The 26,101-nt window shown below is 44.0% G+C and overlaps 1 protein-coding gene across 1 annotated transcript in view; it reads right to left on the bottom strand.

Annotated features, from left to right (window-relative positions):
* Window positions 1-1,628: 1,628 nt before the first annotated feature.
* BCR (BCR activator of RhoGEF and GTPase) overlaps window positions 1,629-26,101 on the bottom strand; it is a 447,751-nt gene continuing 423,278 nt past the window's right edge. The window contains exons 21-23 of the mRNA XM_078667758.1: window positions 21,497-21,602; window positions 20,444-20,606; window positions 1,629-2,656 (exon numbers count right to left, since the gene is read on the bottom strand). Of these exons, the coding sequence (XP_078523884.1) occupies window positions 2,567-2,656; window positions 20,444-20,606; window positions 21,497-21,602 (359 nt within the window). The 3' untranslated portion in view covers window positions 1,629-2,566. The remainder of the gene's footprint in view (window positions 2,657-20,443; window positions 20,607-21,496; window positions 21,603-26,101) is intronic.

Below are 26,101 nucleotides of genomic sequence, written 5' to 3'. Positions count from 1 at the left end.
GGGATATTCTTAATGCTTATCTCTTACATAAAGAAGAGGCCCACAAGATGCAGGCCCATCCCTTCTGATGCGCCTGGGTTTCCTGGAGGGATGGAAGATGGAGGATGTCTTCTCTCACTGGTCCCATTGACAACCATCCCCATCACATGTGTTTCTGGTTTAATTATTCGAAATGACCCCATTTTACTTTCAAAAACTTAAAGGGAGTGGCAGGAACACAAACTTATTAACTGCACCCCCTAGAGCAGAAAAAGATTCAGGGCGACAAAGAGGGAGAACAACAGTGAAAACATGAGATTTTTTCTGCATAAACATCCTGCAAGAGTTGACACCCAAACTCTTCTATGCACACCTACATTATGCCAAAGAGTTTTACCCAAGGACTGCTGTTGTCTGCTATACGTTGTGTTATGGACTACAAGGCCATTCAATAAATTCATTAAACAAGGTACTCACGCCGAGACTCCATGTACCTGTAAGGGGCTTTCTCGTGCTCTAAAATATAGGCTCATGGCAGATGCAACTACCTTTGTACAGATCTAAACGGTCTATCCCATTTCAGATTATAAGTTCATTATATGCACATGATCCCACCCCTAAGATGGCAGCCAGGCTCCCCAAAGGCTCTGTGCTGACTAAAGAACCAAGCACCCGTCTGCAGACATCTTCCCAGCCATGCTCCTTTTATCATGGTATTGCATTTAACGGTTGCCAAGCGTGCTGGTCCATCCATGCCTCCGAGCTGCTCTGGTCTCTACGCCACCATAAACCAAACAGATCTTGTGTGCTCCTGTCTTGTCACGTGGCACCTCTTGCTACAATGTCCATCTGTATGGCCTCAGTACACAGAGAAGGAAACCGCATAGTAAATACAAAGTGTGTCTGGCTAAAAAGAATCTAAAAACCAGCAAATTAGAAAAATTGGCTCTGAATGAGACATAAAAATTGTCCCAATACCCCACCAACTGCACACATATCAAAATGTTGTATCAAAGCAGCATCGTGATGCTGCAGAGTTCCTCTGTGTAGGCTTAATATTAGATGCATTCTCAAGAGGGGTATTGAGCTCTCGTGAAAGATTGCTTGTATCATCACAGGAGAATAAGCTGGCCTCAGTTTGGCAAGTTGGGTAGAGGGGTATTGGACTGCAATGGCGGAGGGCATTTGCATAACATTGTTTTACCAAGACTTTCTCAGAAACTATCCCCAAATTATTCTCTTTCCCCTTGCAAAGAATGTACATATTTTTTCTCATACGTATCCTGGTCATGGCTCCATTGCGAAGAATCCAGGGCACAACAGGAAAGGTAAGCACATGAACAAATCCCACACGGAGTCCATCTACTGATTGTAATTGGCTAGCATAGGGACATTCATCGATTTTTGGATTGTGATTGTCTGAGACTCCTGAACAATGTTTCGACTTGGAATTGGAATGCAAGCTAGAGGAAAATCAAAGGAGCTCCCACTTATGGAAAAGGTTGACCTCAATCTGAATCAATGTAAAATACCAGAATCCGGACTCTGCGTTTGTGTATTCTGAAAGAGTGGTAGATTCGACTGCATGAAGTGATGCTATTAAGTTCTGGTGTATGAATGAGCGACTTTCGAAAAATCTGACAAAAATCGAGAATTTTCAAATATGTTTTAGTAAAACGTTAGCCATGGTGAAAATTCTGGCACTGGATTACTTTTCTTTTTTGTTCAAGAACATATCCTATTATTGTGAAACACCTGAAACGCAGTGACCTCCGTTATAAAGTTCACCATGACAGACAGGCCTCGTGGCTCCCCATGCTGGCTTCGATAATGTTGTAAACACTAAAAAGCCTGCATCGTCTTGCCCCATGGTCTACATCACAGGTTCTCATCAATTTAAATAACTTCTTTCTGCTGGAAATCTTCAAATCTCATGAGTGACTTTTGGAAGATTCTGGTTGAACTCTGAATTCTTTAAGATCTTCTCAGTAGGCATAACTCAACAGCTCTGGAATGTTTCTCCACAGCCGCATTCTAGCATCCTCACGATCCGCTTTGGAATGTTCTCTGTGGTGGCAATCTAGGATTTTAAAGTGCTCTCGAAAGTTCTTTGTCGCACAAAACATGACTAGTAAGCAGCAAAAAGGAAGGTCGGCACATGTGGATATTTTTCAATCCATTTCCCAGGACTCCTCACAAATAGCCCCGCCTTAAAAAATATGAGAGTTTTCCCCCTAATAAATTAAGTAGATTGGAATGATGCACCCATCTTTTCCCCTTTCAGTCCATTGCCCCATAAAGGACAGACAACTACCCAAAGGGGAGAGTGCTTTTTTATGAAGCCTTTTGTTTCTATCTCGAACACGTCCTGCTGAGTCCATCCTTTCCTGCTCTGGTCAAAGCGAGAAAGAGGTTGCACCAGCTGTCCACATTTCCCAACCACAGACAGGCTGAAATCAGATGATGGCCAGCAGGATGACCGTGCAATGTCTGCCCGAGGGCCGCTCTTGGATTGGCAAGTGACAGGCTCCGATGCAACGAGGAAAGACATGTCCAGCAGCCACCCTCGCCTGCCACGTCCACATAGCTACACCTCGGTGGAGAAAAGGATGCTCTGCCGTTTGCTGTCCGGTGTGGGGAGGGATTCCAACTGCAAGAAGTATAGGAGGACCTGGACCTGCAAAACAGGAGAAATTAGACAATGAGCAAACAGGAATCGAAAAAATGGTGGACTGCATGCAATTTTAAAGGTAAGGGATTCGATACAATCAAATGTACATCAGAAACCTGCGCACAATCATGAACCGAGCTACAATCAGACACCGCACGCACCAGAGACTAGTCGGTCAGTCCACTTGTGCAGGAGTGGAATATCGCTGTCCGGGCACACAGGCAGAATCTATCCCTCTGGGTACAATGCGAAGAAGCCACTTTACACAAAGACAAGCCAGATTTGTCACAGATTTGAAACCTCACAGACCCAGAGGTATAATCTCTACAAATAGCACCAAACTCAGGTATCTACGTCCACAGAGGCAAAGTCTGTCACTGAAGTGTAAAGTGTCTTCCACAAACCCAAGTACCTTAGGGTCACTGAGAACTGAACTCATGAGGAAATCAGGGTGTATGCAAATGGAATCGCTTCCCCAACCCCCTCTCTGTGAAGTCCTTTCCTGTTCATGGGTCCATGTGGTGAACACATCTGAGGTGAGAAGGAAGCTCTTGTTGTCACTCTGAAGGCGCAGAAGCAGGATCTGCAAAGTCCCTTCGACAACTCATGAACACTGTAGTGGTAAAGCTGGCGTGCTTTGTTATGTTATCTGCATTAGTGTGGTATCTAACTGTCTGGAGTCATTATGTTATGTTATGTTAAATTTATTTTTGTATAGCGCGCGGTGACTCAAAAAGAGTATCCCGGCGCTTTAGCAGCGAGACCTACGGTGAGGTAACATAACACAGCTATAAAACAAAAAAGAGAGGTTCAGTAAAAGAAAGAAACAAGGCCTATAAAGTAAACAACCAGGTCTTTAGACCCTTCCTAAAGGCGAGTAGGCTGGTGGCAGCCCGGAGTGTCAACGGCAGAGAGTTCCACAGCTGTGGCGCCCGCAGTCCAAAGGAACGACCTCCATTACAGCTGGACATGCATGTTTGGTAGCAGACGTTTGTGGCTCCAGTGTGACCTGTGTGGGAAGAGTTAAGTTGAAGTGTGTGAAGTCCTCATTTGTGGTCTGATTGGTTGTAGCAAACGCAACTCTACTCCTAAGCGTACTCAAATGTAAAGGGTATGTAAGACCTTGCTCTATAGGGTTTTATTTTACCTGAAAGTCGCTGAGTTCTTGTCTGAAAGGAGTATTCTCCCGTTTTTGTGGTTTACTACTTCGTGGCTAATGGTCCCTTAGGTATCACTTGGGGCCCAAAATGTCAAAGAGCCAAGCTTTTATGACCTTCCCAAAAGGAAGGTGGCTTTCTAGCATCTGTGTTTGGATGGGAAGGGAGTGACACGAGGTGGAGGTTAGCAGTACCCTCTATGTGATGGTGTTGGAACATGACACTACAGGAGTGTATCGAATAAGATGCTTCACCTCAGGCAGTGGGTCTCGGATTTTGTCAGACTGTGTGTCCTATTCCACACAGAGCTCAAAGTGTTATGCACAGCGTTATGAACACGATCTAAGCACCTACTATCAATACCAGCAGAGTAGGCAATCTGATAAGGAATGGTTTGACAACAGACAACTCAACACTTGGTGGAAGTGGACCTGCTGGAACTTCCCAATGAGACTGGATGCACTCCAATTATTTGAGCTGCATAAGGTGGGACTTAGGAGCCCAAAGACAAACCTGGCGGGAAGGGAGAGGGGACATGTACCTCACAATAATTCCCAAATAAAGATGTAGGCATTGAACCCTGAAGGAGAGAGGAGGAATACTGAATTATAATTGTCCTAAGACCTTCTGTAATAGAGGGGACTTGTCTTAAACACATAGACCGCGTAGGAGATGAGACTTGATTTTTTCTGGGTATATTGTACACTTGTTATATAGATCAAGGCCTTCCATTAATGACACGTTATGCAAGTTTAAAATTCTAATTATTGAAAAAAAAAAACTTCAGCCACCGCAAACCAAATTGATTACATAGGTTTACTGGGCCCCAATGAAAATAAACCACAAGCTAGGCCTACATGCTTCACACCTGCCTCTTTCTACTTTCAAGATTCTATTGGTGTATACGTTATTCAAATGTATTGTTACAACAGTTTTGGAATGAGCCATCGGGGTCTTCTTTGATTTTAAATTTGAGAGATGAATTATAGCCTGCATAGGTTTTGCCTCTTATGTTCACCTGAACTGTAGAATTGTGAACACTATTGATTAATATATTTCCTTCTGACCATTGCTACAGAACATGTGCTTTCTCATTTAAAACAGGCACAATTTATATTGGTACACACTGGGTGGGCCTAGATTAAAAATATGATGGTGATAAAGTATGAGTTACTTACCTTCGGTAACAATGTATCTGGTAGAGACGTTGTCTAGCCGCAGATTCCTTAACTTAGAATATCCGAAGGTGTGAGACTGGATCCGGATTCTTTTTTGCAGCAGCACCTCTGCGCGCCAGGGGACGGCGCCACACGGCCCCGCCCTGACGTCGTCCACGTACGTGACTTCAGCAAGGTCATTAATCCCTCCCGGCGCGCTGACATCAGTTTTCTTCGGAGAAACTTTTCGGCGGCACAACGCGGAGCCACCAACCAAAAACTTCAAGGGGATGACCACGAGGAGACCAGGACCCCGAGGTAGTAGAGCAGACGGAAGGGAACTGGAGAGAAAAACAAATCTCTTTGTGAGTCAAAGGCACCATATAACAGAAAAGAAGCCCCTCAGCAGAGGTTAACTGTATATGAAAGCACCCAGAGAAGTGCAACAATCTGAGCCCCCCTCGAGATATAACCCAATGGCAACTAAAGAGGCCAGCGGAGAACACCATTAGACAAGGTCCTTGCAGAATGGGGAGGCTGAGTGGGCGTTAAGGGATCTACGGCTAGACAACGTCTCTACCAGATACATCGTTACCGAAGGTAAGTAACTCGTACATCTGATAGAGACATCTAGCCGCAGATTCCTTAACTTAGAATAGATACCACAGCCATACCCCAAAAGGGAGGCGGGTCTGCGACAGGACAACGGAAAGCGCCAAGCATCTGATCCGACAACAGAGTGACAGATAAAGGGGGGAAAGCTGTGGCAGAAGAGCCCAACAGCAACCCCAGAAGCTCGAAGAGCAGAAGTCACAGGATAGAAGATATCCGAAAAACATGCCAGAATGGCACCACACCATACCCGTATTAAAAAAAAAAGTTAGAACAGCAGGAGCCCTATACCAGAGCAAGGAAAGAGAGCAGAAGAAGGATCACTCTCTGCTAAATGGCGCACGATGAGTGCACTGACCTAAGCTTAAAATGAAATTGATGCAATGAAACCAGCGCCCAACAGACTAGCCTAAAGGAGGAAGCCAAAGGAGCCGGTGACAAGAGCCCAAAGGCAAGAGCTAGAACCTGAGCAATGCGTTGGGAATAGCCAGCAGGACAAGAAGCACGCCAAGCACACACCCAACCCAAAAAGGGTAATGAGGGGCAATTGCATCAACCCCCAACCCGCTGAAGCAGGTAGAATATGCTGCCGGCAAGCGGCCATAGAGACCATAAAGTGGCTTAAGCAGGAACAGAAGAGTGCCCGACTGGGCAGCATGAAGCCAAAGTGAGGAACAACCACAATATAGACTCGCTGACAGTAATCAATGACCACTGCCATTAGAAGAACTGTCCCACAGGCGTAGCTTTAACAAGAGTAGGCATATCCGAAGGAAGAGGCCAACAACAACAAGTTAACGAATGGTGGGAAGAGTCTCAGAATCCAAGACCAACACTCCAGAAAAACACGTACAGCGTTGAACACCAAAAAGGGAGCATATGTCAATTTGGGAAATCACTCCAGTAAGCGGAAGCAAGGAGGATTTCTAAGGGCAACTTGCAACAACTCAAAAAACTCGCCCACACATGGAGATATTGGTCCAGACCTCGCATCCTTGACAAGAGGTGGCAACATATGAAGAGGATACCATGACAACCGGCATGTAGACAGAAATGTATAACATGCAATTATGTATAGACAGAACAAGCCAGGAGCATGAACATGTATATACCGGACCATACCTAGAGCAGTAAGGGCAGGTAGGAACCGTTTGTGAAGAGGAGACCATGAAAGCTCCAAAGGCGGTGGATGACCATGGCAAAAGTAGATGGCACCAGGGAAAAACACAGAACACCGTACAATGGGCCACCACGCGACGCATGGAGCCCACATGATCTCCAGGCCCAGGAGAGATAAGCAAGGCTATATAATAGCTTACAAGTACCCCACATGGAGTATGCATACCACAAACAACGGAGGCCACCTCTTAGAGCAATAAGCCAGGCCAAAAGAACGCAGTAACGAACCGAACCCGTGAACTGAGTTCTGAGCCGTAATGACATTACCGAGCTGAGCCACTGGCTGAAAACCACAGTCAATGGACACAACAACCTGTGGAACACAGCCACAGAAGGCCAACAGGCAGCTGAAAGCAAAATGCATCCAAGGGATGCCAATAAAAGGGTAAGCACCCTTGACCACAGAAAAAAGAAGACGCAAGGCTCACTGCTCATGTTACACACAGAGCGCATCTAAAGGATGCAAAATAAAAAAACACCACAGAAGCAGGCCGAAAGACCTTAAGTGGGAGGACGAAGACCGCCAGGAGCGGGTGAACCATAAGAGAAGCTTCATATGGCGCTCCCGTTGAGACTTTGGTTTCAGACGTTGGCAGGCTTCAAGTCCGTGGAGTCATGGTGCTCGCCCAGACACCACATACAAATAAGATGCGGGTCCGTCGCGGACATTTGCCGCGAACAGGAATTAGAAGACTTAAAGCCCGAAGGCATCGCACACTGTTCCCAAAAATGAGGACTGAAAACAGGCCAGAGGAGCTCACTCCGGATCCGCGTGGCACGCGGAAAAGAAGGAAACTGATGTCAGCGCACCGGGAGGGACTTATATGACCTCGCTGACGTCACATACGTGGACGACGTCAGGGCGGGGTCGTGTTGCACCGTCCCCCAGCGTGCAGAGTTGCTGCTGCAAAAAATTTCCGGATCCAGTCTCACGCCTGGGGATATTCTAAGTAAAGGAATCAGCGGCTAGATATCTCTATCTGACAAACCTGTACTAACCTGCCTGTAAATATGGTTTTTATACTTGCTGTGTATAAATCCACCATTTAGTGATTGGGTCTGGAAGAATTCATGTATTCTTCGTTTTTTAAATTTCTTTTTAACCTTTGAACGTTGACTTAGCTGGAGTAGGTATGACTCAATGCGACATCAACCGTAAGCCCAGAATGCCCCTCAGGTGGCTTCCACTTTAGATTTTTTTACATACTTACTGCCCTCCTTCACCGTGGAGGTGGGACGATCACATGTGAAGCATGTGTAAGAAGAAATGTTTACTTCTTAATGGCTGGAGTCTCCTAAATGGAATACATTGTTCTTATAATTTATAATGTGTGTAGGGTCCTTTCTGCTGCATTAGTTCAGGTCAGTAGCCACTTACATCTTGGTCCTCTGCGCCACTCTTCCCACTGCCTCTGCCTACTAGCTCCTGCTGACATTGCAGCTGTTCCACAGCCCCATAGACTGCCGGTTTGGTCCTGCTACTCGGTGAGCTCAGGGTAATTTTGGGTTAAACTCTCACCTAACTTGGCTTATTGGGTCGAGAGGGCTCGTTGGGTCCATTGAATTTTTAGGCTTAGTTTGTGTTTTATTTTGGGGATGGGTTTACTATACACTTCTGGGTTGTTTGGCATCCTGTTTTGCCTCTGTAGTTCCTGGTTCCTGATCGGCTAGTAGTCCCACCCTGCCTGCTCCTGCAGTTTTCCATCTCCCGCCGTTCTCTCGCCTCCCTGCCTGCGCATCTCCCACCTCCCAGGACTTCTTATGGAGGCTGCTAGTTGGCACGCAAAGGCAAGCGTGTCTGCACCTGACCATGCCCAGCGGCAGGAACCCTGGCTCTTCCAACCAATGAAGATACACACCGTTGACCTACGAGCCCTGGACCCCGAATGCACCGTAATTGTTGCTGCAGCACATCCCCGCGCACCAACAGAGAAACCGTTCTACTGCCGACACTGCTGCCTCACCTTCAGCACCGAAGCAACCAATGACAACAGTGACACCACAATTGCGGCCCATTCCCCTACATCGACTGAGACCAACACAACACAACTTCAGTGCATCCTACTCAATGCACGTTCACTCTGTAAATGAGCCATGGAGGTCTAGAACCAGATATCCTCCTTCACCTCAGATGTCATCTTTCTCACAGAAACTTGGCTAAAAACCACCACTGCACCAGACATTGCCACTGCTATCCCCGGAGGTTACAAAATAACATACCAAGACTGAACCAACAAGCACAGATGTGGAATTGCCATCATCTACAGGGACACCATACGATGCACATCATCTCCTGAAGACCCAGCACTGGTAATGGAACAACTCAACTTCTAACTATACACAGATTGAAAAAAGCACCATCGGAGGCAGACTTGCCTACAGACCCCCAGGACCACGCCCCTGCTTCTACAATGCCATCCCGGAACTCATAGCCCCGCTTGCAATCGACTCTGAGCACTACATCTTCCTAGAAAATCTCAACTTCCACCTCGACGACCCCAGCAACGCCAACTCCACCGACCTACTAGAGAGCAGAAGCAACATCAGCCTCAAGTCACCGACCGTACCCACAGCACAGGACACACGCTTGACCCCATATTCACCTCCAGAGTCAAGTACATCCAGCACCACACCACTCACCTGGTCTCACCACCACAGCGTACACCTCACCATCTCAAGACCCACCCACACCAGCACAATCCCCCCCACCCACCCCCCATCCCCCCAGATCCACGTGACGAGACTGGAAAAAGGCATCAGAAGATCAGTGGAATGACAATCTCGGCTCTCACTTCCCATACCTTACACACAAACCTGAACAACAAGCAAAGAGCCTCTTCCAGTGGATCACAGAATAGGCCGATGCCATTGCCCCCACCAAGACAGCCAAGGTCAAAGAACAAAAAAAAGAGCAAGCTGAATCACAGAGGAACTGCACTCCTCCAAATGCAACTGCCAAAAAACTTGAAAGGAAATGGTGCATCAGCCAAACAACAGAAGACCTTCAGGACCGCTCTCAACCAGTACCACCACCTCCCAAAAGAAACCAAGAGGAAAGTCCTAGCAGACCGCATTCAAGCCAGTGCAAACCACAGCAAAGAACCATAATAAAAGAGTTCACCAACCCCGCTGCCACCGAGAACAACATCACCCCCTCGCAGAAGCTGTCTGACAACCTCGTGGACTCCTGCCATGACAAAATCTCGGCCATCTACGAAAACTTTGAACCCCAACCCTCCAACACAGACAGCATCAACCAGCTCACACCTCGTGGGGATTATCACCTTTTTAATGAAGACTGCTGGGCAAACAGGATCGCATATACCAGTTCAAAATTTCAGAAGCCTGACGCGTTTCTTACGTTGCTGTCCTTGTTCACAGGCAGAGGGAGAAAGAACAGCAGCAGCGTTTGTGGACACACCTCATAACCGTTTTCCAACTCCTAACCCAGTGGGCGGTGCCAAATGGCATGCTGGAACTTGTTGTCCCACAAATATTCCTCCCAAGTTGGTGCCGCTGAACTTTCAAATAAACTCAAATGTCTTCCCCCAGTGGGTCAAATTGGTGCCAGAGAACTGTGTCTCTGAAAAGCTTTTAAGGCTACGAACCGTTTTTAGCTTCAATTTGTGTCTTACCTGTGATACATCTGTTATGACGACGCCCTGAGGTGTAGGTAATTGAAATGGCCCACCTTGTCATGTTGTCTATGTTTGACTATTATATTTCTTTCTCAACTAAATTTATGATAACAATGATATCATCCAGTATCTCTGTGTTTGCAACCAATGACACATTAACCCTTCCTGAATGGGTTGCATGCGCAATTGTGCATTTGGAATTAGTTCAATACACAAAGTCAGCATCCCAAACAGTTTTATGATATTCCTCACTATTAATATTGAGACGTCAGGTAGAGGGCGCGCCATTATCCACATGAATGGTTTGGGTCTACAGACACTGTTGCATCCAAAGTCACCTCCAAGAATGTTTTCATTGTTTCTCGATTTGATGATGATTTCCCAAAAAGAAAAAAAAATTATATGGCAGATGCGGAGTACAAAACACCTAGGGCAACTCAAGTATATTAAAAAATTGGCATAGTATAACTGTACATACATATATAGGGCCCACAATGCCATATTACAAACAAGAACAAATGTTATTCAAGTAGAATATTATAAACATTGAATTATGTAAAAACCATACACACCTCAATCATATCTTCATTCATTCTATAAACATACCAGACAAAAACAAGATATACAAACAAGGCAACAAAAAATATAGATTGTGATAAAATGGTAATATTTCGTATTTCCTAATATATAAGAGGCATTTCATCAAAATCATAAGACACTGATAACAAAGAAGATGATGAAATAACGATGGGTGGCTGAAACACAAATGCCTTTCTTTTTTTTCTTCTTGTTTTTTATCCTCATCTCACCAAAGACATTAGCAGATTTAACAAGCCGATTTTTCATTTCTTACTGGGCGCCCTTCAGCTAACTGCATCTGTCTAGGCCAACCGAGCCATCCTCACGTTTTTGAGGTCTGGTGTAATCATAGGACTCAGCATCAAGGCCTATGTGGAAGCCAAGTATTTATTGAATTTCCCTCTCTGCCATCTTGTTCTAAACGTGCCATGTTGAGGGCAGCTTTGAGCCAAGCTTCCCTCGCCGGAGGAATTGTGGCCTTCCATCTTATGCATATCTCCCTCCTTGCCAATAGGAACAAGTATAATAGCAAGCCCATTTGAATCTGTGAGAGCACACCGCTGGTTGAGTCGTTCTTACCAAATATCGCCAAGTGGAGATCTATCTATATATTGCTTTCAAAAATAGATGTTAAGGTGTCTCCCACATTTTTCCAAAAAGAAGTTAACTCCGGGCATTCAAAAAAAATTTGAATATCATCGGCGAGTTTGCATCTAGGTCAGCTTGGCGCCGAGGCCGGGGCGAATTTGGCGATCTTGGCCGGGGTATAATTAAGCCTGTTAATCACGAAAAAGTGTTTTTTCTTCAGACTGGCAGGCTTTATATATTTATAAAGTAGCTTAAGTGATGGGTCAAAGAATTCCTCTATGTCATTTGCAAGTGATATTTGGTTCCAAGCTGATATTTGAGAGGGGGTCTCTATTTCCTCTGCTTCTAAGATTCTTGTATACCAGAGAGATATTTCTTTCTTTTTAGGCCGAGTGTCTTGTAATACCAATTCCAGGTCCCAGTTTCCAGTAATTTCTGCCACTTCTGACTCGTACCATGATCTTAATTGGAGAAACTTGAACCTGGAGAATCTTGGGCCTATCTTGGCTTGTAAAACCTCCCATGGAAGAATCCCATCTGAATCCACCAAGTCTGACCACCTCACAAGACTAGCACTTTTGATCCGAGTAGTCAAACTATCACACATGCAAGAAGGGGTCCCCGGGGAATCCCAGATAGGGGCAACGTCAGAGAAGTAATCTATGCCCCAAATACTCCTGATTTTATACCAAGTAGTCAAGGCTGTCTTGAGGACCTTAAGGCGAACCCGTTTAAAAAACCTTGGGGCCCCAAATTTATATAGGAACCATTCTTGCCCACTACCTCCCTCAGCCAGCGCCATTTCCCCTAGCACTCTACCCCACTTAGTTTCCTCTGGGGTGGACAGCAGCATCCTAATGCCCTTGAATTGGAAAGCCATCAAATACCAATTAACATCCGGTAGGGCCAACCCACCTTTTAAGAGCTTACGTCTTAATTTTTTCCAAGACATCCTGGCACTTTTTTGACCCCATATAAAACTACCAATTTTCCCTTGAATCTTGCTTATGTTTTTTGGGGGTAAGTTAAAGGAATTGCATTGAAAATGTATGTCAGTTTTGGTAAAACAGACATTTTCACAAGATTTACCCTCTCATAGATGGTCAAAGGGAGGTTTTTCCATTAAGTGAAAAGATAATCAATCTCCTTTTCAATTTTCTCCAGATTTATCAAGGGGATTTTGGTCAGGTCCTTGACAATTTTAATGCCTGGATATCTGAATTCTTTACTGGTGGGACCGCCTCTATACAGAGTATTCCAGCACATTACTTCGGATTTCGCCGGATTAGCAAGGTACCCTGAGATCAAGTCAAACTCATAAAGCCTGTTTTCCAGTTGTGGAATAACAAGCTCTGGATCATTAGTATATACAATCACAACATCCGCATACAATGCTAATTTGCACTCATAGTTTAAAGATTTAAACGGAATGATTGTGTTATCCAGTCTGATAGTTTGAGCTAAAGGCTTGATGTAAATATTAAACAAGAGAGGAAACAGGGGACACCCCTGCCTTGTCCCTCTCTGTATGTCGAAACTTATAGTCAGGGAACCGTTCAAGAGGATTTTTGCCGATGCACCCATGTAACAGTGCTTTAGGGTTTGCACAAAGATAGGACCCATACCCATAACCTCCAATACCTCCCAAAGGTACCTACAACACACCCGGTCGAAGGCCTTGGCAGCATCTAAGGCCACTACTGCCTGGGGATCTACCCTGGTCTCCGCCAGGTCGATATTCCCGATTAATAATTGGGTTAGTTCCTGAATTTCTCTCCCCACCATAAAACCTTTCTGGTCAGGATTGATCAGGTTGGTTGCCAATTTCGTCAATCTCCCTGCTAGAACGCCTATGAAGATCTTATAATCGGCGTTCAGCAGGGAGATCGGACGATAAGAATCAGCCATCAGAGTCCTTTCCTGGCTTCAGAATTAGAACTAACGTGGCCTTTTTCCAAGATCTAGGCATCACACCATTGGAACAATAAATTGAGTTAAATAGTGTATGGAGCACCGGTAAGAGTTCATCCAGTAACAACTTATATATTTCATTGGGGAGGGCATCGGGATCAGCGGCTTTTTTATTTTTCAATCTCTTTATTTGAGTCCTAATCTCCTCCATGGTTACGGGTGCACACAAATGCCTTTTAATGTCAGATGCTAACCAACATGAAGAAAAAGAAGAAAAAAAAAACATCAGCAACATGATTTATTCGCACACATGCATCATAACGGTGGCCGCCAGTATGAGGACCCATGCATGTGCACAAATTATGAAAGACGGTCTTTTATTTTGTCATTTTAATTTACTGTTACAAGAAGGCAGACACGCATCTTTTAACAGTAAATGGAAAAAAAAAAAGAAGTGTGCGAAATCGCATTGTTTAAAAAGGAGGGACACGGCAGCAAAGTGCAGCTATTGCCCCTGCCCCTCCCCCCACCACCCCAAAAAGCTTTTGTAAAGAAAGAATTTAACAGGAAGGGGTGGGGTAGCAATGATGGACTTGGTTGGACGGAGAAGTGCTACTGCTAGTCAGTCCAAAACATTTTTATTTGGATATTAGTCTTTAAACAGCACAAAACAAGGTTAAAAGTAATCATCATAATACATATCCATACAAATAACCCACACCATACAATTTAGATATCGCATTTGCCCATTCCCTATATATACTTTAAAAATCAGATTAATTCAGAATCAGATTAAGAGTCAAATAAAACACTCTTAACTGCAACCGCAAATCTTCCTAAGGCAAGTCACATCCAGATATCGCATATCAGTTAAAAGCGCCAATGCTTGTCCATGGTATTGGATACCATATTTGAGAAAAAGGTGCTTTAAAATTACTTTAAGCAGTGTCTGAAACTTTACACAATCTATGAGAATGTGCAAGAAGTCACACTTTACCTTTAATCCACAAATGCATATTCCATTTAAATCTATCATTACCATTTTTATCTTACTATTGCCGTGGCACAGGTTTATATCAGTTCTTAATCTTAATATTTCAGATCTAAGCGTGGGGTTTGGTAATGCGTCCACATAGGGGAACCACTCCTTGTTTTCCCGTGACTTTAGCATAAATCTAATAGAATGCTTCCCCTTTAAATAATGCATATCATTGTTCTCTGTTTTTTTTTTTTTTTTTTTTAATACGCAGAGTTCGCCCTTTGATTGGGCGTTCCTATATTTAAACCCAGCATCCTACATATTCTATCCAGGTGTATGCTAAGACTCTTGGCCTGCTTCAGCTCACCGTGTATGATCTCGTTTTTACACAGTAACAAAAGCTTTGGCCTTCTCTTGTCACCAGGAATAACCAGAATCCTACCGCCTCGGCATAAGTCAGATAGCTCCAGGATGTTATTCCTGTTTCCATTCTTCATGGGTCATTGAAGACCTTAGTAGTGACGAGGCTTTTTAAACATTTCCCCATTTCATATTCCCACTACGTTTTGCCGCTTAGGTTTAGCGATTCAACTCCATGCTGGGATTGCGGACAGATTATGGCCAAATAGGCAGTTATTAATGGTCATAGAGACATATCTCCATAGCTTTCATTACATTGTAAGACCACTTGCTGATATCTACTGCAACAATAAGAAGGGAGGAGCAGGGAAATATGCAAGGATTTGAAGGAAAATCAGCACTTGGAAGGCAAGAAAAAAATTTGCACTTCTATTGAATGCTCAAAGAAAATGAAAAGGTAGTTCCCTAGTGTAGAGCAGTGGAAGGATACAATTCATCCAATCAAAAGGGTGGTAAAGCAGCTATGCTCCAGGGGAGAGACAAAACCAAGACGTGGGAAAACCATTAAATAAGAAGCAATCGAATGAAATTGTCAAGAAAGCCAACCAATGTTAAGCAATGCCCTGGCCCAAAGCCCACTGTAAGTGTCAGTAGAGTACACAATAAGTCTTCCACAAGCAGCTGAAAAATGCCAGAGAGAGAAATCTACTTACGGTTGTGTAATTTTACTGTGAAGCTTTTATGATAACTTTTATCGAAATAAAGCCTTTTTGACTTGACTTGACATACGGTTGTGGTACCGATACTATGTTATAGAAATGTTATCCATATCGGTTCTGCAGAAAATACTGTGAGATATTGAAAGCTGCAAATGATCCCTTGTGTGAGCAATCGAGAGGACGGTCTTGATGGCTACAAAACTACAGTTTGTCACAACTTCTGGGGAACTTACCTAATATGGGAGAATATCATGTGGTACATAAACTACCTGATCAAACCCACCTCTACCCCTTGTTCGAGTCCCAGGGCATGTGGCCCAATTTACTCCAATGCGATCTTAAAACCTTGGAGGCCTATACCTGATGAAACCGTTGTCCTGAGAACACGTCTAGATCAAAGCATGATTCACTTCACACAAGAGGCTCACAATGTGAGAGTGCGCACATTCCAGCGTTCCCATGCTCGTTTCCTATCAGAATAGTCTGCTGTAGTACTACTGGTACTGGACAACCTGTTCTGAAATGAGTTGATTAAATCTCTTCCAGATTTGCAGAATGAATTTCATTTACATGGTGCCCACTAATGAAGATATCAACAACTGAGGGTTCACTTCAGACAGGCGCCATACACTCTCCTCATTTTGCTGGAACATTTTGTAGGAACAGGCATTATTTGAGGTATGTAAACTATCCTAATCTTGAAACACTGTTCAAAATAAACTGAGCTAGACAATAGCATGTATTGGCAGACACAGTTCTGTGAGATGATGGAAGACAACTCGGTTTCACTTCTATTGTCTCACAACAGAGGGATAATGAAATCCAGAATCAAGTTCACAGATGTTAATGTTCTCTACAATTGGTACTGGTCACTCAAAGTGTAGGGGATCAGATGCCTAATGCTTAAGATGTTTCAGTTCAGACTGTAATCAGCCATGTATTATGGTCTTGATCCATTCTTGAGCATAATGGTCTGTTCTGTGGCAATCAATGAGAGAGGCAAGTGTCTTTTGCCCATCAGCCAGATGAAAACACTACTTATCTTCTATAACAATTTTTGGGTGGATATTATCTTCCCACAGATTTCTTATATTATGATAATACACCAGGCACTAGCCTGGATTCAGAAACTGTTTCCCTCATCAATAGCTCTCCAGCTCCACCAGGTAGGACCATGCAATGTTAGTCATGACTTTGTCCACCCAGGATGTGACATCAAGACATATAAGGTGCAATGTGCAGAATGCAAGGAAAGGCTGAACTGAAAGGGGTTCAGACCTTCTAACTCATGCAACTCAAACATATTCCAGTGGTCCACATAAATGGATTTGATAGCAAGTGTTTTCTCAGTCAAGATAAACAACCTTTGGCAGCAAGCAGAAGGACTCTAGCTGCTGTGTGAGATTTTCAAGGTGGAGGATGTGCCCATACTACTCCAAAAGAAGGTCCATCCTGTGCGCCACAGTACGAAATGCACAAATGCTGAGATTAATCAGCCTGCTATACCAAATCCTCCTCTCCCAGCCTGGGGTGACCAGGATCATTTGTGCTTGATATTCTCCTACACTCTATAAGAAATTTGATAGAAGCAGGATCGGTGGGAATGTGTAAAGCAGACAAACCTGAGGACACTTCCTGTCTGGACTGTGGTGAAGAGATACATGCATGGACACATCAATCCGGAGAGGATCATTTAGCTCATTTGGGATGAAGTTCCCTCTTGGGAGGACAGCCCAGATCATGTGCCCTCAGATACAAGACCACTCAAAGCACTGTCTCTTGATATGATTGGTACTAGTGAAGCAGCTCCAGTGAACTTGAAAGGTATTGCCTGAGATGGAAGGGAGGAAGGCCTTCTCGGCAAGATGGACCACCTGCAGCTCCAAACCTTTATGTGTATGTATTGCTCCAACGACAACCACACCTGCTCTGTGATGTTGCTAACGTGGAAACCTAGCTAACAAGAAGGCATACATAATTACAGGAGCCTTCAACTGTGGAGGACTGAAAGGATGGCCCAGCAACAGATAGGAATAGCGCATCCACCAGGGCAGATCTGAGAGGCAAGAATAGCAGCTAAGTAATGTAGCCATGAGGATCCCCTGATGCAGGAGCCACTGGCTCCTCAGCCATCACTGGAGCGCACACTTTTGTAATTTGATGTGTGGCAGGAAGGATTGGCAGATTATAGTTGCTGTACTGGAGCTCCAGGACACCAGTCAACAATCCCACACTGAAGGCCATAAGGCCCTAGCCTCAGTCAGCATTTTCAACTTATTCTGACACATTAATTCAGAAGGTAAAGGTCTAGGATGGGTCTCAGACCTACATATTTGTGGAGGACCTACAAGTAAAAGCAGGAGAACTCAGTGCTCCTTTCTTTCACCGCCACCCTTTCTATGGTCCCTTTGCCCAGCAAAGAGAGTAGCTCCAGCCACACACATAGAGTTGCAGCCACAAAATGGGAACTGATGCCAGTGCACCAGTTGCCACCTTATACAGTCTGATGTAGTCACATCCTGGACAGGTGATATTGCGGCTGACGCTACACAGTGCCACCGAGTGGTGCTAGAGAAGTATTGTTAGGGAAATTTCTGAATTCAGCCTGACTCCTGGTGGATACTCATGAAGGAATCTTCAGAAAAAGGTATCCATCAGGATGACAAGCCGCAGATACAGAGGGCAACACACCTCACTGGCTGTGGCAAAGACTTTGAGATCCTGAGTGATCCAATCTCAGAATAAACAATTCTCAGAAGTGTATTCTTTTAAGTGATATAAAAATTACGAGACAAATTGTGTATCTTTTAGGAAATATGGGGTCATTTTCGGGAAATCTTGTTAATTATGCGTTTTATAAATGTATGCCCGCCCAAACATCTCAACAGCTTGTTTATTTCCTCAATTGTTGATTCGTAGTGCTGTAATTCTGATATAAATGTGTCTGCCAAAACATTTCAACAGCTTGTTTACTTTCTCGATTGTTGATTAGTATTGTTGTGTTGCTGATACAGAGTTTGCTGATCTATGGCAGTGCGAGATGAGACTACCAGTAAAGGTGAACACAGGCTTACCGTACAAATTAGTCTGGCTACTTACACTCATGTTTCATCCATCTTTATCTTAAGGATACCCCATTATATTGTCATGATGTGGATGATTCAATTATTACTCTACAGCTTCTCCTCATTTTCTCTAATCCTGTATCTTTCTTTTGAACCCTCCCCATTTCCCTTTGCCTTTCTTTTCCTTCACCCTTATGAGTTATCATTTGCAGGCTATTAACTTGGAGTAGTTTTCCAATATTTTAAATATAGTGCAAAGAGAAATGTTTGCATCTGATCAGTTTGCTGTTATTTTGTGTGTTCTGATGTATTTGTTTTGAACATATTTACAAGTCTTAGAATGTTTGAAAACATCTTGTTCCAAGGAATTATCCCAAGCCAGCAAGGGATTGGGACAAGGCGTTGTTACCTACAGACAAAATATATGGCACTGCTTTACACCTAGGAACCGTTGGTAATCCTATTGGGATTTTCAACAGATGGTCCTCCTTCAATACTCTAAGATGGGATAGCAGTTAGAACAGGTGCAGTTGACAAGGTAGGCAAGCGACTGATCTTCATTGTGGGAATGAGGAGGCACCAATACTGTGAGACTGACTACACAAAATATGGCACCTTCTAGCAATGGAAGAGCTTGCGATAACAGCTAAGGGCCAACTAATTAGCTTTGATGTAGAGCAGGAACCAACTAATCTCACAAGCCAAATGAGCAATTTATATGGTCCATGTAACAGGCTTGGGAACACACGACACACATACAGAGAAGGAAGATGATTTTTGACTTTCCTCACAACATGTAAGATGGCCAATACTTGTACTTTCGACTACACATTGGTGAGGTGGGCTTAAGTTGGGGTGGATCGAGAGTAGCCACAGGGGCTGACCGGAAGTGACAAAGGAGGGGAGGTTAGTGGAAAATGGAGAAGGGACAACTGTTGTGCTACCCTTTCCAGTTATAAATGCAATATATACATTTAAACCCCAAAAATGTTTGAAAATTCAGCATCCTCTACAAGACTAACTATAGGGTGGAAGCTTCAAGTTTATTAATTACATCTATTTAAACTACTGCATCTTCATGTACGGAGGGCAGGTGGGAAAAAAGAGATACCAGTGACTGCAGAATCAGGCTGCTAGAATGAACTTTGATCTAAACAGTTGGAAACGGATTAAACGCATGCTAAAATGACTACAGTGGTGTACAAATAACACTGTATTTCAACTGTGTGCACCAAGCAGGGCCCCTTTGGAACACTCACAGAGGAGGATCTAGACTGCCCCCGGTGACACTGCCAATCCTAGGTTTAAGCCATCAAGCATGGAGAGGGAGAACGGGGTGTCAAAGAGCCCATTCTCTGGAAATCACTAGATCCAAACTTAAAAGGACCACACTAACTGCATTTAGTTTAGAAACAGCTGAAACTCCACAATGGGAACAATTACTTTTGATCTGTAAAACTGTCTGAAAGCCCTTGCACTGCCCCACAGTTGCACTCTTTACACGTGCCTCAGGTATCTATTGCATCTTTGCTTGTATGTGTATTTGAATTGTATGGATTGTCAGAGAACACCCTGAAGTGGCTGCAGAGGTTGCACCTGCCGCTTTAGAAGGCAACTAAACAAGTAAAATGCTTCTTTCCAAACATCAATGCTTAAGGACTGCAGCTAAGAATGTTAGTGCTGCTAGCAGCAGCTCCTCACACTTGTCAGGCACCTGACGATGAACAGAGCAACCGAACAGGGATATTAGAGAGAAAATAGAATAAAAGTATTACACAATATTGTGCAGGCAGCAGCAGTGTCATACAGTGTCTGGTAGAGTCAGAGCCAGAAAGTAGTAAAAGCTTACCTGGGACATCACTTCCAGAGACCAGCTGTCAGCCATTGTTATGGGCTGAGTGGGGTTTGATGCTATTTTGCTGTCCTTCTCAGAAGGCCGGAGCAGCGTGGGTCCGAAGACTGTTGCCAAATTGTGGAGGGACATTTTGTTGATCATCTCCTTTTCTGCAATCCTTGAGGACCAAGATGAAAAAGTGCCAGCTATAAGTGATCTCAAACTACAGCTCTCTACACATTGTGTTGGAGTAGGGGGGCAAGTGAGGAAGGTGTAGAGTGTGTGTGTAAAACATGGGGTGATGGCAATTTGTATGCAGGTAGGGTGCCTGTCAGGACTGTGTAAGTTAACTTTGGTGCATACTGAGGGTGGATTTGTACTTTTTAGTACATGCTGGTGTAGCCGAAGCCTATACTTGTGTGAATATTTGTGCATGTATGCTTGTTTGTATAAAAGTTTCGATGTGTATTCAGATATTATGCGTATCTATGCACTTGTTGATGCATATGGCGGATTTTATGCGTGTTTAGGTGTTTGTGCTAGTATATATATATATATAGATGTTTCTCTGTACTGGGGCATAAGCACAGGGTTCCCTGCTAGTTTGTATGGGGGTGAGGGCTAGTGTATGTGTGTTTTGGTATGGTGTGTGTTTATTTATATCTATGCCCAGGTCGGTGTTGGGGCACAAGACGCCGTGCTGTGTGGCTTGCGGACCTGTATGACCATACAGGCATTAGTACATGAGAGGCTTGAAGGGACACTCTGTATTTAAACCATTTGGGATTTTCTGCAAATACTGGTGTATATAAATGGTTACGTGTACGAGAGTGTTTATTCTTGCTTATGCTGAATGGTATGGATTGGTCAATGTCCAGATGGATATTTGTAGGCTTGCGGGTGCATATAAAGTGCAAGTCTGTGCATGCTGGTATTTATGGGTTGTTCTTTGCTGGTGTGGGTGTATCTGGTGGCAACTGTACAGGTAATAATATGTGGCTGTGGTGGGCATAGCCCTGTCTCTGCTGGTCGGGAAGGGGCAGAACATCATTAGATTCCACTGCATACCTCTTTAAATGGTCCAGGAGAAAGAGGAAGGTCACCAGGTTGGGCTCTGGGAGGGACAGGAGTAGGTTCAGCATACAGCTCTCTTTTGCAACTGGGTCTGAAAGAACTAGCGAGGGAGAAGCAAAGACACGTTACATTTCTCCTACATCAAGTTCTACAGTGATTTTAGCTTGTCAAATTCCTGTAAAGGTTTTTAAGCACCCACACAGCAGGCATGTATCCAATATCGCCAGGCCTCTTCTCTACCATGCATCCTACCACTAGCCTTCTCTTATCACTGCCTTACCACCTGCCCAAATTCCTTAGACCCTTCTACCAAGCCACCCTCCAACACACTCATGTTTTTGATCTTACCTAACTGAAATCTACTGTATTTGTAGATCTTGTTCCACGTGTGGGTGAATGTTGACCACCACTGTAGTTTGCGCTCATCATTGGACTGCATCTTCCGAAGGCCCAGCCGCCTCGATCCTCATCTCACAAGGCAATCTTGCGAGGGGGTGCATGTGCAATCGGGCATTCAGAACTCGTTTAACGCAAGACACTATCATTCCTAACAGTTTCATTATCCTTCTAACTGTCTAAGGATGCAATATCTGGAAAAAGGGGAAGCAGTCTTTTAAATTTCACCACCCTCTTGCTGGAGTAGGCTTTGTCTGTCACTGTACTGAATATGGCTCCCAGGAACAATTGTGTTTGTTGGGAAAGAAGGCAAGATCTGTTTTTTAGCATTGACAGTGAATCCCTGTGTGTTGAAGGATGAGATGGCTTATTGAGCATGGCTGAGATATTTCACTCAGCAACTGCTCTTTTCCTGCCAATGAGTATTGTTGCATCAAGGACGCACTGCTACCACGGCCAAACACTTTGTAAATATCCGAAGACTGTTGTGACCTCAAATGGTAGGACTTTGAATTGATAGTGAATTCCACTTATCACAAACCAGACGCACAAGTAGTGAGCTGGGTGTATGGGTATGTGGAATTAGGTGTCCTTGAGTTTAAAGGTCGCCATGTAGTCCCCAACAAAAAGCATTAGAATAAGCTCTGGGAGAGTAGTCATTGGGTGGTTGTAGATCCAGTACCATCTGCAAAGTCTTGTCTTTCTAGGGGAAGATATTACCAGGGAATTGACGCCATACCCTCATTGGTGTGGAGGGGCAGGTATGATAGCTCGCTTTTGGAGCATGTGCTTCCTCTTGCAGCTGGTGTTGGTGGTTTTAGCAGATTGTTTGCTGGCGTGGTGGATTATCTGGTGGAATGGTGTGAAATTCCAGGCAGGAGTCAGGGGTGATGATGGAAAGTACCTAGAGGTCTGAGGTTATATCTTTCCACTGATGCAAGCTTAAATTGATGTGTTCCTGACGTGTTGAGTTTTCAGAGGAGGAATGTGCAGAAAGTCACGGTTTGGGAGCAGAGGTAGTTCTATTTTGGGAACAACTTCCCTTACCACAGGTGTTGCCCAGGAAGCCACCTCCTGGAGTTTGGCCTGGATTTTGACTCTATTGAAGTGGCTGTTGTGCTTGGTATGCAGGACACTGGTTTCTGCCCTCTAATTTTGCTATTTGTTGGCTATGAAATCTTGATGCTGGGGGTTGGTTTTAAAGTGCTAACTTGGCCTTTGCTGTGCCCAGCTCTTTCTTCGTTTTTTTTTTTATAACCGAGTCAACGTGTAGCCCTTGAATGTGTCCCTTAGCAAAGGCTAAGCAATAGGGTCATGTTTCACCTTGGCTGGAAACCCAAGAATCTAAGCCAGGCAGAATGGCAGAGCAAAATGCTGGTATTTGTTTTCCTGGAGACTATCAGCAGCATCTAGGGCACACCTACGTTTAGAGTTGGAAATTATTTTTCCTTCCTAGATGATGCCTTTCCTTGCTTTTTATAAGCTCGAGGAAGGTGCCTAACCAGTTCCCTTTATCTCCTCCTACTGATCTGTCATACCTTGAGAGCAGTCCACATTCCTGCCATGCCAAGGGTTGTTTCCATCATCAGTTGGTATTGGGTCCTCATATGGGTCTGGGTGATCTGCAGTAGAGCCTGTTTGCACAGACTGTACCGTTGATGGTAACTGTGTAGGCAATGGTGCAGGCTCCCTAGGCAGCTTCTTTTTAGAAATAAGATAGGCGCTAAGCTCTTCTAAAAATGCCTCCTAGAATGGGAGGTGGCACTTTTTGACTTGAAGATGACCAGTTGGAGGTGGTAGGGCCAGATATGGACAAAGACTGGATGTATATAAATTCTCCTCTGCCATAAACCAGGATGCTTCCCACAACTCTATTCTGGGGGTGGTTTTCTTGGAGTCAAGACGGATTCGTAGTTGATCTTGACATTGAGTTTTTACCTCATGGGAGCAAGACATTTCCAGCGCCTATGATACCTATCGGAGCCGAGGAGCCTCAGGAACAGTGGGCAGAGCAGACTATCAAGGCCTCTTTGGAGGCAGATCTGGGCTGAAGTCATGGCTCTCTCGCGCCGTTCCTTGCAGTGGAGCCAAGGCTCAGTTCAAGGTCGAAGCTCAGAGGCATTGTCTGCTGGGGAGGGACTATTCTATCGCTCTCAACTCGTGCCTATGCTGAATGAAACAAGGGTTAACCTTCTGAGACCCAGGGTCAGTGGCTGATGAAATTATCTTTGAAACAACCTAGTTTTGACCACTCTTATGAACTTTAAATGTGCCTGGGGTCTTTGAACCTTAGAGGGAAATGTGTTCCTGAGCTTGACAGCTTATACCAAGCAAGTGGACCTTCTTTGAATTTCATATTGTACGGTGGTATGACAATCAGTGGTGCTAGCCTGGAGCACAGTGTACTTTTTTGTTCGCACTACTTGCATTTAATTTGGACGTATAGTGGTCCTTTTTCTTGGGAGGTACAGTGGATGATGAAAATTGTTTTCAAAATTGATGATTTAGGGCCCGATGTAGGTAATAGTGAAATTCTAAATACCGAATCTTACCGATTCGGTATTTAGAAATCGGTATTTCAGAAGTAGGTAAGAATTCGGTAAAAAAATACTGAATCCTTAATTTTCATTATTACCGAATCGGTCATTGAGATTCGGTAATAACGAATACCTACCCATTCATTCCTATGGGCTTGGAGGCTCATAGGAATGAATGTGAAGACATTCGGTATTACCGATTCGGTAATACCGGGAGGTATTTAAACGGTGCCAGGGTATCCAAAGGACACCCTGTTGCACCCCTAAAATGTGCATGTGTGCACATGTGGCACACATGCATGCCCTACGGGCATGGATGTGTGCCACATGGCACTTCAAAAAAAGCAAGAAAGTGCTTTTTTAAAGGAATTTGGTAATTACCACCAACTTGTTGGTGGTAATTACCGATTCCTTAAGGCCGAAAAGCACTCTTTTATGTGCTTTCTACATTGCATTTAAGGAATCGGTATTACCGATTCCTTAAATGCAAGGCCAATAAGGAATCGGTATTAAGGAATTGGTATTTACCGATTCCTTATTACTTATTCCTTCCCTACAACACGAATGCCTAAATACCGGTCGATACGGGTGAAATTTACCGAATTTCACCATTACCGACCGGTATTTGGGCCACCTACATCGGGCCCTTAGTTACAGGTAGATAGTGAAGGGTTTGCAGGCTTGGCATCATGTGTTCTTTAGGTTGAAGACAGAGGTGTCTTCTTACTTCAGCCTTCTGGATATGTTGAATTTTGCATATGATGAAGCAAAGGGCGTAAAAATTCAGGCTACTTGTATAGTTGAGTTTGGAGATCACAAGCATAATGATAGCATGTCGTTTTTTCTGGTATCAAAGCTCAGGCATGGAAAGATGCGTCACAGTGTTTTCATTATGTAGAAGGTGTACCTTGTAACCTTATTGGCATGTGGTATCAGGGACATATCGGAGTCCATGTTTACTCCCACGTGTCTAACTTCTCTTGTTGTAGCTGGTGGGCATCACGTTCTTTAGGCCGCATGTATGCATGCTGGTGTGAAGGCTTTGCATTTCTACACTGGGAAAATTCAAAGGTGATATAATTCAGCCATAAACCTTTAATGCTTTCAGTGATGTATAGAAAAAAGTGATATGTGGGAAACTGAGAGGTTTTCCAGCAAGCAACCACACCTCTGGGAAGATTTCTGTGTCAGCAGGTAACATTACTGAGGATGCCTATAGTGATGGGTGGAATCAATTATCAGAGTTGGCTGTTCCATGCATTTTGAGTTAACAATGACAATGTTGACTCATGTTGCATTGAACTTTAGTCACTACATAATGATCGGTAAGTCCGATTCTGAGCTCTGCATATTGTGCAATTGTCCAAAGACTTAAATAGAGTTTAGCAATATACTACTAAATAAGTGTACACTTCTATAAAAGCTCTGACTCCGAATCAGTAGGTATGGTGGGAAGGCACTATATCAAGGTCAAAGATTGATCTAAAAAAAAAAAATCTGCAATATTGACTAACACCATATTGTCAATGTAAGCAGATGTGGAGTAAAGAATATTACATGTGTATTTCCTGATACTTATCTTGAAGATCTAGTAGTAGTCAATACCTTCATGGTGATATTTTGACTATGATAAAGAGACATACAACCTCTTCAGATTGGTGTTAAT

Source organism: Lissotriton helveticus, chromosome 11 (genome assembly GCF_964261635.1).
Source record: "Lissotriton helveticus chromosome 11, aLisHel1.1, whole genome shotgun sequence".
Classification (NCBI taxonomy): Eukaryota; Metazoa; Chordata; class Amphibia; order Caudata; family Salamandridae; genus Lissotriton; species Lissotriton helveticus.
The sequence above is the reverse complement of the archived record's forward strand: the minus strand, read 5'-3'. Positions and strand labels throughout refer to the sequence as shown.